Source organism: Pituophis catenifer, unplaced genomic scaffold (assembly GCF_029215685.1).
Source record: "Pituophis catenifer annectens isolate HBS135680 unplaced genomic scaffold, rPitCat1.0.hap2 SCAF_3, whole genome shotgun sequence".
In the NCBI taxonomy this organism is placed as follows: domain Eukaryota; kingdom Metazoa; phylum Chordata; class Lepidosauria; order Squamata; family Colubridae; genus Pituophis; species Pituophis catenifer.
In genome coordinates, this window is record NW_027256883.1 from 47,891,098 (window position 1) to 47,904,328 (window position 13,231).

General features: G+C 34.5%; 1 protein-coding gene across 1 annotated transcript in view; it reads right to left on the reverse strand.

Moving 5' to 3' along the window:
• Positions 1-1,223: 1,223 nt before the first annotated feature.
• Positions 1,224-13,231, reverse strand: part of TAF4B (TATA-box binding protein associated factor 4b) — a 63,497-nt gene continuing 51,489 nt past the window's right edge. The window contains exons 14-15 of the mRNA XM_070942335.1: positions 11,561-11,680; positions 1,224-1,459 (exon numbers count right to left, since the gene is read on the reverse strand). Coding sequence (XP_070798436.1) covers positions 1,316-1,459; positions 11,561-11,680 — 264 coding nt within the window. The 3' untranslated portion in view covers positions 1,224-1,315. The remainder of the gene's footprint in view (positions 1,460-11,560; positions 11,681-13,231) is intronic.

Genomic DNA, 13,231 nt, shown 5'->3' on the forward strand with positions numbered 1-13,231 from the left:
AAAAAGTTAAGCATTTACAATACAAAATATATTTGCCTTCAACAATCAAAGTGCTATTCTTTCTTATCCAAGACTGCCCACTTTATAAATATGCGTAAAGACACAAATAATTTACTACATTGGTTTAACTACCCCAGTTCACCATTTTTCTAACAAGGAAACCATGACTTGAAACTCAATATAACTTCAGTAGTACTTCTTATCAAGGGTTTCCCCACATCCATGTATTCTCCATTTTGTAATATGTAGAGAAACTATAAAGATTATTCTTATTTATAATAAAGACTTCAATTTCAAAGGCTTTCAGTTGCTTTCTTTCTCACAGGTTCCATTATATACATCCATGTCATATGTGGTATTGTATTGTGACATTATTGTCCACAATAAAGTAATGTTCATAGGCAAGTGCAAAAAATGATAGCAGGTAGCTCTATCATCACAATAATTTTCATCACCTATTCAGGAGGGATTAATAGTTATATTCAACATTATGGCACCCTGGAGAGTTTTGTGCTGTTCTGCAAATGCCCTTGCAAAATTTTTCTTCTGGTTTTTCCAGGTTTTAGAATTATTTTGAAGTTATCAGTGCAAGATAGAGCAGATCCCTGATAGTCAGTATATATATATACATATATTCTCTCCTTTCTCATAATGGAGAGGAAATCACTTTGTATTCCAATGAAAGCAATGGGGCATCTTGAACTGTGTAGGACACTTTAAAAACACATACAAAAGCAAATACATATGCAAATGAAGTCATTTTATGCTGAAAATGGATAGGCCACTGTCTTATGAACTGTCCCACAAAATTACTTTGACTTTTCAAGTATTGCTTTCTCCAACTTTTACAACTGTAGTTTGCTTGCAGATCTGTCTGGTAGGACTAGTAACACAAAAAATGCCAGTAGGGATTCTTTCTTCTCCATCTTTTTTTTGAACAGGAAATTATAGCCTGCATTTTGACACTTTTTAGTTGGCTCCCAGGTGGTTTCTCTAGGACACACAGAAAGGCTGAATCCTGCAGGCTATGCACTAGCAAACTGCTAGTTTGTCATTAAATACATTCATCACGTCATTCTTCACTAACTGCAATGTTAGAAGGCACACGCTTCATGGAATAATATTGCGGATTTATATACTAATACAGTATCTTAGCAGGCACCTGAAGCCTTTTCCCTTCCACATGTCCAGGCAGCATTGCCTACATTCAACGACGACCTTACAAACATATGTGTAATATATGACTTCAGGATAGTGCAAACAAATTGTTCTTTGGCAAGGTATGATAAGCTGAAATGCAGAATTAGATTAGCCACTATTTCAGAAGAGCTTGATATAAGATTAGAGAATGCTTTGTCTCTTTCTCTTGTTCCAGACAAAAAATCAAATCCCTGAGACAAATTCGGGTTATTCTTGACCAAAGGTATGGTTTCGTAAGACTAGACGTTCTGTTGAAGCCCTGGATGGGAGAAAAAGAAGAAAAGCATGTATAAATGGGCTTTATTGAGCCAAAATAGACATTTGCTAAGTTTGACACCCAAGAATCACTATATTTATATATATTGCTTTTTAAATTAATAACAAAAAAAAAAAAGAGAACAACACACAAAAAAGTGATAGTGATACATAATCAAAGAAAAAAGCATAAAAAGTGCTATAACAAAAAAGTGGAAAAAATCTGACAACTCCCAAGTAATAATAATAAAAGTAATATGTGTCTTTTATAATCATGAAGTTACAATTCTATATATATTAGTCTAATGCAATATTCAGGACATATACAGTGTATTTTGGATAGAGTTATACACTACTTTTTCACCTATTCATTGTAAAAAAACACCCATATTTCATTATTCTTGTCCATACATCTGTAGGCAATCTGCCCATAGATGGCAAGTGCAATCAGATCTTCAATGAGTTGAAAGAGGCCACTTAAGCATCACTATCTAATATTTGTTCTGTACAATATCTCTTGATGCCTGCTCCAACTGTGACCCTCTTCTAGAGACCCCTGAACTAGGAGAGTTGATGGCTCCCTTTCATTGAATGTGTTTTGAATGTGTCCATACTTTAGTATGGACTGCTATCTTTTGAGGTATTTGTTTGGATTTCTGCAGTGAGTAAGGGAGTTGAACTCCGTGCCTAAATGGCCCCTTCCAACTCTTGGATTTGAATTCTTTTCACAGTATCATACTGATGATCTGGACATGATCTACAAATGTCTATGTTTCAGTAATATATTAGTAGTTGCTAGCTTTTCACTTCTGTCCTGGGAAGGTTACTTGACCACGGTTCTTATCCCTGTTCTAGAAAATCTGAGTTTGTCGGCTCTTTTTTTAAAGAATATAATGAACATAATACTAGTCTTCACATAGTCTGTACCCCATGTCAAAAGTAAACATAGCACTTTTAACATTATACTGCAAATTGCTTCAAGGGAAAATGTTTTGGATAGGAAGTGGAGTAAAAAAACATTTTTATCTGAGACGTTTTAATGATATGGAACTTAAATTAACTTCAACCTCTGCTTTAGAAGCATGGCTGAAACAATTTAAGTCCAAGCACTTTGAAGTTTGATAAGTAATGTAAAAAGCATGCAGCAATTTAAATAAAATATAAAAGTGGTATAAAAAAGTGTACTGTCAGCAATTTAATTGAGCCACTCTGAACAATTGATATAATCTACTTTTTGGGAAAGTATATTTTCCCTGCTAATATCAGGAAACACAACTGACTGATTTAATCTAAAATAAAAATACTCTTGGTTGAAACTTCCTATTTCTTCAGGAATTTGGACTAGGCATGGAAGGGAGATTAGTGCCATTGGGTGAGGGACACTCCTCTTTGTATGATACCATAGAGTCGGACCTCAACATAAGGCAATATTTCAAAGAAGAATAGGGTGAGAAAAAGAAAAAGAGAAACGAATCCCTGAGGTTTCTCAACCCTCCAAGTAATGTCCTTCAGAAGTCAAAGACATATAAAGAAGTAGAAAGATTTAGTTTGCTCTGAGATGTCTTTTTGAGCATTCATACAGAAATTCACCCATTTCATTGTGATTAATAGTATATAAGGACTACAATTCCAGGAAGAAATCTCTTTCTTGAGGAAGAATTTTTCAAATAACTGCAATCCTTGAAATATTTTGTCAGCTCTTCCCAATCTGGGGACTGCCAGATGGTATAGAAGCCTATTCCTTTTATTCCCAGCAAGCTAACTAGGGTTTATAGGAGCTGTAATCAAACACATCCTAATGGTAGCATGTTCAAGACTTATTTGATTAAAATTGGTACACTGTATCTTTACTGTCACAAAATTTTATTACTATTGCTATAATAGATAACTATTTACTCCTATTTTTTTCAGAGTAATATTTTTTGGATTAAATTTTTTTATTGCTCAGATTAAAAACGTTATCAAGTTTGGTGGATCTTCAATACGTGCATACATCAAATTTTGAATATAAAGCACTACAATTCCTTGAACTAAAAATTCCATGAATTCAAGTAACATAAACAATCAAAGATTAATCAAATTGAAGACTATGTCATGTAGATAGGTTCTTCTTTACAACATCACAGAGATACCAAATAAGGTGGGGGGAACGGATGCTATCTAGATATTTTCATCATGCACTCCTATATTGAGTTGTTCATTTGGCAACTATGCATAACATCATTCAATTATTGCTTTACTTAAGCCTGAGTTCAGGATGATTTTCTGAATCCAGGATCCTAGAGTAGAATGAAACTTTTTCTTTTGGGAAGACGTTTTGATGTTAAAGACACTTGAAATGGAATTTCTTTTCTGTTTTCTTTTCTTCTTTTTTAATTTTTATTTCCTTAGTTTTTTATAAGTTATTTATCTTTGTACTTATAAACTCTAATAAAATTATTACAAAAAAGAAAATCCTTTGCTTTCAGTTTGAGTGCATACAACATTACAACAATAATCTATAGCTACTACATATTATACCATTAAACTTCATAAGAAACTATTTTCTTTATAGTGTTGCTTGCATATCTAATAAAGGACAGTGAAATTTAAAAATAAAAGAATAACATTTAGGGGGACAAATCATGCTACAATCTGAAAAGTATTTGAATACTGAAATACATTAAACAATTAAGGAATAAATGTGTACATTAAGGAACTTTTATCTTCAATCCATTTGGAACTGAGTTAAAACTCTCAGATTTAAATGAAAAAAAGTGGTATTAATATTCAGCTGTACAACATTCTGCCCCATTTCCTCTGTGACATTTCTACAAATTGGTTCAACTGTAACCAGCAGAATGTTTTACATATTGAGACAAATTACTGCAAATATGATGACAGTTTATTCTCCACTATGCCTAAGATTCATATATGCACGTCACTTTCTGTGGCTACATCAGATCTTTAATCTGTACCTGGGGGTAACAAATACTGTACAAAATATGTCATGTTGCCTTAATAGACAATTATTAAACTGAAGTATTTTGACTTTTTGCCAAATCATTTAAGCACTATAATCAAAATTATCAGTCTCTTGACCTTGCAGATGCCATCAACATTTATGTTATCAATATGTTTAGCCCAAAGCTACAATACAATTAGTCATTTAAATTGCAGAGATCTTTCACACAAAATAATTAAGCTCCATTTCTGAATAGCAGGAATATTCTGCTAGTGAGTTACAATGCTCAAACCTATGAATTGCAGCCTGGAATAGATCTATTTACTACACAGGCATAGCTTTTATGTCAACAAAGGTAGCCTAAACCCAAAACTGCTGCAAAGTTTAGCACCTTCTGAATTCCACTTGCCTCCAATAAAAACTACATTAGTTCTTCCAATTACATTTAACTATTATATTTGTTTTCTAGCAACTTTAATGAAATGCATCTCAATTAGACATGAATGATGTGTATGAGACTCAAGATGCATCTAACACAAAGGGGAATTTCATAGTTAATTGAAATGATTCGCATGTTAACATGCTTCTTGCTCCCCAGAGAAACAGATTTTCTGCAACAGCTAATCTGTGTATTCTTTCAGAATAACTAGACTATAACTGAGTAGATTTCAGGCTTTATAGATTTATTTTTGTTTTTAGTTTTTTAAAAAATAAGACCAGGTTTCCCACAAGGGTCATGCAAAATAACTTTTAAAATTAGTTAATTAATTTATCATTATACCAACTTTATTATTTTTTATAAATTACGCAAGTTGGCAAACATACCTAATGTTTCTTCCTTGTCCTATTTTCCCTACAACAATAACCCTGTGAGGTGAGTTGGGCTATCATCTGAGTTATTGGTAGACCAGGGTTGTTGTTTTTTTTAAAAAAATGAAAATCCAATAGTAAAGTGGCACCAAGGCATGTAGGCTTATTTTACAGATAAAAAATAAAAACAAAGTAAAAGAGGGAAAAGCAATTAATATAAGGTCAACTGAAACTTTTTAAACCTGAAATTTGCTAACCTACTAGAAATCAAACACCTTGTGCAAGATCAACAAATACAACTGCCAGTAGATGATGATCTATCCTTTCCTCCTCAACTTTATATAAAAAAATCAGAGCCACAAAAAAGAAAAACTTCTTTCTAGTTCATCATGCTGACATATTTTCATCCGGACTAACCAATATAATTTGTCAATAAATATGCATGTCAGAATGTTGCAGTATTATCATCCTTCAATAAAGCACTCCTGATCAAGGCTGATTTTGACAGCTATTGGAGGCTCAAATGAGATCATTGAATATGAAATGCCAATAACCACCATGGTGTTTTATGATTTTCCATGAACTGCACTATTAACGGAAACCAATGCTAAAGTCCAAATTTCATCACTTTTGAAAAATAGGTGACAGGATAAACTACTTTTAAAAGGGCAAATTCTCATGCATTATAATCATTTTCAGAAATACAGAAATAGGATCATTATAGTAGTCTAAAAATATGCACTCTCCAGTATGCTGGACAAGGAGAAAAGACAAAAGGAAAGATTAAAAGATGCAAGATTCAGGTTGCCTCCTGAAATGAGAACTCCTGAAGTTTCAAAAAAAACTTGAGGGAGGATTGCACTGGTTTTGGAAATACAAAATTTATATCCACATTATTACCAACCTACCTATATATACAGGGATTTGGCTAATTAAATTTATTTATTAAATTTATTTACCATCTATCTTGCCATGTTACTGAAGGCAGTTTACAATAATGAAAAATAAGAAAAATGAAAAAAAGTGTAAAGAGAAGATAATAGAACAATAAATAAACAACAATAAAGGAAAACAATGAGAATAATACATTGGTATGATAAGCAAAAAGATGGATGGGTGAAGAGTAGAGAGCATGAGGGGGTGAGATGGAGTCTGCCATCAATCTAGCAGTTATCTCCAGAATGGAACTTCCCCATCTGATTCCCAGGCCAATTGAAAATAAATAATCAAATGTATGCATACATACATACACATCCATGAAATATCTAGATGAATTTTTAACATATGCTGTGCTAAGTGATAAATATCATCTAGCAGATGTAATTCAATAGCAATATTTACAGTACAATACTTGTTTGGATTAGCAGTATTTTCAGCTTCTAAGACGCCAGAGATACTAGAACAACTGGTTAAATCCTTTAAAATTAAAAATCTACTATTTGTTTTTACAGATATTTGTTATCAATAAATCATTTTGATATCCAGATGCTGAGAAGTGGAATACAAAATTAGAGGTGCCTATATTTCCCAGACAGTGGAAGAGTGCCTTAACTTCCATAGCAAGAATGCCAACAGATCTTAAACTAAATAACAAAAATAATACTTAAAATTTATTGGACACCATTGCATTTGTATAGGAAATGGCATTTATGGGAGATGTAATAAGGATAACGCTTCTTTAAAACACAAGTTTTTACAATGTCCTAATCATGAATTCCCAAATTTGCATTAATTCAGTTGCACTAATTTGCATGAGTGGGTTTGGGAATGTGCAAAAGCCCTATAAACTGCTACATTTAAGCTAGTCAAAGTAAGCTAGTGATTTATTATATAAAGCTTCAGAGTTTCTTCATTCTTAGTATATAACTTAATGTTTCCTTGAAGTTGAAGAACCCTTACACCAGTCCTGCTGGAGAAGGAAACATTTTTATCTTTTGATTATTATTTTTTTGGCTCACGTCCAAACCTTTTTACAGGTCTGAGGTATACTGGCTAAGGAAGAAATGACATCTTCCACTCAAGTCCAATGAGCTATTTAAGAGAGTTGCTGCATGGACCCACTGGGATGCCTCTGAACTATATATGCTAAAATTCAAAGAATAATTTGGGGGAAATTAGCACTGCCTTATTCTCTATTGATAAGATCAGTAACTAGAGTTGGGACATGTGTGTGAAACTAATTTATTCCTGACATTTATCTGCTTTAGAAAATGCATCCTTGCATTCAAGTTATTCAGTTCTACATATTTAAGTTAGCCAACTTTTCTGAAAATATCCAATTAGTGCGTATAGACCCTCGAGCCATATTCTACTTCAAGGCCCTCCTTTCTTTGCTGAACAGACCAAATATTGTTTACATATCAGGATGTTTTGTCTTCCTTGTTACGCCTGCAATGCAAGCATTCTGCTTCAAGATTTCCAAATTACCTGATAATTATGAAATATTCTTAGTTACACTTGTCTGTACTTATCCTTATATTCATTTCCAACATACCAACATCACTTTTAAATATGTCTGAATATGAATACTTTTGTGGAACAGTTCAAATACACTCCTGGCAAGCAATGAATGCTATAAACTGCAGTATCTTATGGTGAGAAAGAGTGGTATAAAATACATAAAACAAACTTCCAGCATTTCAAGGGACTTTTATGAATATTGGTGGCAACTGCATAGGATACAAGCCATTGGCTATTTAGGACCTCTAGATCTGAAGCTAAAGTGGATTCCATAGAAAATCATACCACTGATCCACCCTCCCCACTTTTGTTTCTAAAAAGAATCTTCAGAGAAATGATTGGCAAACCTATTATTAATCCCCTCACCCACAAGACACAATATAATTTTTTTTCTCCCTCAAAGCTTATTTGTCAACTTTACATTTGAGGAAAAAAAATCCTGTTTTCATTCATAAAACACACATGGCTTCTCTGTATGACCAAAAGTGAGAAGCAAGGCTGCTTAGTCACACATCTAAAAACCTGAACCCTTTGTGCAATAGATACAAGTTTGCAGGTATAGCTCATTGCTGCTCTCATTGTTGTTCTTTGTTTAGAGCCTACTCTAGCAAACTCTGATTTGCCATTTTACTATCTGAAGTGACTTGTACATCCCTATACAACTAATGAAATCACTAACTTGCAATTGCTGTATTTCCTAGGCATCTTATAAATATGCAAAGTACACGTACAGTATGCCTAAACGTACTTCTGCTCATGTAGCACAAAATGTTGAATTCTATTGTTCTGATGCATGACTCCATTGCCACGAGCATTTTCATCAATAGTGTTATATAGGATTACACCAGGAGGGTTTAATAAGAAAGGAGTCACATCAGCGACAGCAAGAATATGTCCAAGGGGCACTCATTACAAACCCTCTAGCATTATACAAAAGGAAAAGCTAGAAATAATTACTACTTTGCTCTTATGCAGCCTCTTCCTGCTTAATAGTAAACATAATGATTTACCTAATGAAAAGTTTAATTGTGATGGGAGGGACCTGGGAAAGCTGTTACACCAAGCTCATGATTTCAAATCTTTCAGCAGTAATTAAGGGAGATAAAAGCTCATTCTATACACATAAATAAGATAGCTGCTAATTTATTAAAACTATACACCCAAGCTCAAAGGCAAGTTAATATTTCCCACTGATGTGTTAATTTGCTTTAGTGGGCTAGCTGGCTGGTCTTCTGCTCACATGTCTCCTCTGTATGCTTTAACATTCTGGACATTCTATTTCACAATTTTTCAATATTCCACATTTTATCTGCATAGGTCTTTTTAAAGCAACCACGATCCAGAAATCTACTGCAAAGTTCACAGGAGTAGCGAGGGAAAGGACAATTAATCTACCAATGATTTCTTTTTATCATTGTCATTATTACTACTGCCATTGTCAAATCATTTTTAAAACCCTGCCTCCTCCAAGTAGAAAGACTCCTTAATCTACCTGGCACATTGAAGCCAAGCAAGATTAATATATAAAGTATATTTAGTATTGCTGTTGAGAACTATAGAAATGTACACATTGATAGGTAAAGGTAAAGGTTCCTCTCTCACATATGTGCTAGTCATTTCCGACTCTAGGGGACGGGGCTCATCTCCGTTTCAAGGCCGAAGAGCCAGCGCTTTCCGAAGACGTCTCGGTGGTCATGTCGCCGGCATGACTAAACACCAAAGGCACACCGAACAGTTTTACCATCTCACCAAAGGTGGTCCCTATTTTTCTACTTACATTTTTTATGTGCTTTCGAACTGCTAGGTTGGCAGAAGCTGGGACAAGTAACGGGAGCTCACCCCATTACGTGGCACTAGGGATTCGAACTGCTGAACTGCCGACCTTTCGATTGACAAGCTCAGCAACTTAGCCACTGAGCCACCGCGTCCCTTACACACTGATAGAGTCATGCAAAAATGCTACGGGACAGCTGGTTTCCGTTAGGATTACAGCTGTCTATTTACATTGCACAATATCCACTGGCTGTTCTGAAGATTCTCTTTCCTCTCAAACTAGGTTTTCTTTCTCCTTCTAATTTTTGGGGGTTTCCGCAAACCTTGAGATTACTTTTTCTGTTGTTTCATTTCCATTCTTGCTACGTAAGCACAACTGTGTATTGAAATATTGAATTAGATAGAGAAAGTAGTGATTGCAAATCCTTAACCTTAATGACTCTTAAGGTCATTAACAAACAAAACATAAAACAAAACTATTCAGAAAAAGACTGTTAAGTCCCAAGATTCAGTGATGGCAGATTGCCCAATTGGTTTCTGCAAAGGAAATAACCTCATCTAGAGATCTACCAAGTCTGATTATTGCATACAGTTATTATTTTCAGAAGCTAGGAAAACCACCAAGTGGCAGTGGGATTCCAGACAATCAAAAGTGCTCAGAGGAAAGAAGGATGGTGGGCTTGGTACAACACAATGGAAGGCAATAAACTAGTGCTGGAATTCAAAAATATTTTTTTGTAAAAATTGAACAGGAACTTGATGACCTGCCTCAGAACACAACAATCTCTTAAGAGTGATTTTCCAATACAACATGGGAAATTTTTAGCAGTCATAAATCCTAAATGGAGAGATCAGGAAAAAGAATTTAGAGCAAAATAAATAAATATAAACATAAAATAAATTATATTAAATACAGTTAATACAATTATTCACAGTGTAGTTTCCTGTGTCAAATTAAACTAACTTTAGTGACAGAAGTCCACATTCAAGACTGTGGTGCATGTTTTGAGCATCGGAAGCTGTGGGAATATGTAGACACAGACTCCCTACCCAGAAATATCAAACAAGCCTTCTGTTCCCTTAGTAGAGCGTACTTGATTAGAAGAACGTCATTTTCTGATCTAAGGCTCAGAAAGTGCTACGTTTGTTAAGCAATGGACTGAAAACATTTGGAGGCACATCCAAACTAAACACATGACAGATGCACCTACAATCATGTGAACCTGCCAATTCTAGTCCTCCTTTCACTTGCTTATCTGAGTCCATCTCAATCAAAAGTATTAAAAATAGTGACAATAATTAAAGAAGCACTGTGAGAAAACACTTTTATTTGCTTTGTCTGGGATGTGTTTTTAACAGGTGAAAGCATTCTTGTTTCTAGAAAAAACTTCATTATTTTAAAAGCAATTTAAATCTGTTGATATCAGCATATGAAAATGTATGAGGAGCACAGCCAAAATTATTAGGATGATTTTCTGCTGAAAAATTTCTCCAATCATTCCTAGGGTGGGTAGTTGGGCTTTCAATGGGAATAATGGCTATTCTTCTATATTATTGGACCATTCCAACTTTTTTTTCACACTAGGAAACCAATAGTGCAACATCCCATGAGAATTTTATAGGAAGATTCTAGATAAACATTTCTATAAGCTTTGTTTATATACATCTTCCTTAACAGTATGTTTTGCTGCAGTATTACTGGAAAATCCCTTCACAGAACACCACACAATCAAGTCTTCTGGATGCTAAATAGAGGACTGATTCTTATTAAAAACACCTTCCTTTTTACAACCCTGTAATCCCTTAATTCAGGATAGAGTCGGGGTGACTGGATGAAGTTGAGCATTTACTGGCTGGATACCCTTCCTGACACCATGTGCAGTTCACAGCAGAAACATCTGACGCTACCTAAGATTGAGCTCTCAACCTTCCAACGGAAGGTGACCGTCTTCGCCACCAGGCTACCCCATTGCTCAGAGGGCTGATTCCTAAGAAATCGATAATATATTCCACTATAAAAGAATTCCGTGAGCAGACCATACCCTTTACAAAAAATAGAAACAAGGTTCAGCTGGTGAAGATAATGCAGCAGACAAAAAAAAGCATAATTATACAGACCTCAAGTCCAGAAAAAGAAATAGACGAATCCAATGGTCTCTTCTTTCTTGGCCCAAGGGCTTCCAGAGCTGCACGATTAGCCTCCCTCTGCTGCATTTGTGCAAATTCTAATTGTTGCATCTAAGAGTAAGAGAAAGTTATGGAAAATTAAATCTGAATATAATGAAAGCTATACTTTAACAGCTTTTTTCCCACTTGGACCTGCTCTTTAAATAGCAGGGAAGTTTTATCGGTCCTAAAAATACATACAAACAAACTCAAAAAATTGGGTCAGACTCACACTTGGACAGCACTGTTCACAAGATCCATCTTTACTATACATTAAATTATTTCAGTAGGATTTTTTATCATATAAAAAATGTGGTCCAAACCCATTAAGTGCAGTCAGCTCAATCAAGGTATTATTTTAAAATACCGGTAGATATTTTATGCACCAGGTTTTACTGTAATTTTTGGTTTTGCTACAGATATTTTAGCTTCCTTCTTGCAAAGGGCAGCTTTGAAATATAAATATTTACTTAGATTCCATTCTGGGGGCTGCTTATAAAAAGCTCAAATAGCTATACTATTCGTGTATATAAATACTGTTGTAATCTATGACAACTTTGTACATGTGAGCCACACCTATGTGCCTTTATCTCCTGACAGAATTAATAGTGATAAACATCAGTTACTGAGGTATATGGGGGAAGATGTGTGTTCTTAAACTAAATAAAGCATGTCCCCACAAAGCCAGCTGAAACTTTTAGCTACATCCTTATATATTCGCTCAAAAAAAAAAAAAAAAAAAAAAAGGCAATCAGAAGCCATAGAGAAAGCGTTTCAAAACCATTTCCCTTCTTCGATTTTTCCATCAGCTCCAAGTACAAAGATTTTTTTAAAAACCTGTGTAAAGATCAAATTGCCATGAAAACATTGCAGAAATGGTAAAATGGTCTTTGTTGCTCCTGGCCTTTTTAATAATAATATATAGGGTTTTAAAAGTCTAGTCTTGAAGCAATCAAGTAGTTTCTAGGTGACACAATAACCATTTTGGTTAATCTGACCTGAAGCACAAATAAAGTAGAGGTATATTTTTAAAGCCCTTCTCAATAGTTAGATGGCATATGCAGCCAAGCTACAGTCACACAAAGGAATTTAAAAAGGGAACTATGCTCTGTTCAGCATTAAGGGGAAAAAATCTATCTTCACAAATTAAATTTTTCACATTTATAAAAGTTCATTGCATCACCTTCACTTACCTCCATGTTTTGTGCAAATATGTTATCTACCTGTTACTTAAAAGACTCATGCTAGCTTAAAATGTCCATACAAACCAAGGTTTGTTGCCAGGTCAACTGAAACATGATTTTGTTCACCTTTAGGAATGCTTTCTCCCAAACCAATGCTTTCCAGATGTATTTGGATTACAACTGACAAAACACTAGACTGGAAATTAGAAGTTGAAATCCTGAACTATCTGCAGAAGACTAACTTTGAGACAGATGCATTAGGACTTAATTGAATATTAAAACACTATCTTACATTTATCCTGTGCAAAAATACAGAACACCCTACAATGTGCAGTAAAGCCTGAATGATCTTCTTTATTGTTTTTCACTCACAAGCCAAATATTGGACAAGTAAAATGGGTAGTCCATCTGCCCTTTAAACTCATTTTCACCTATCACC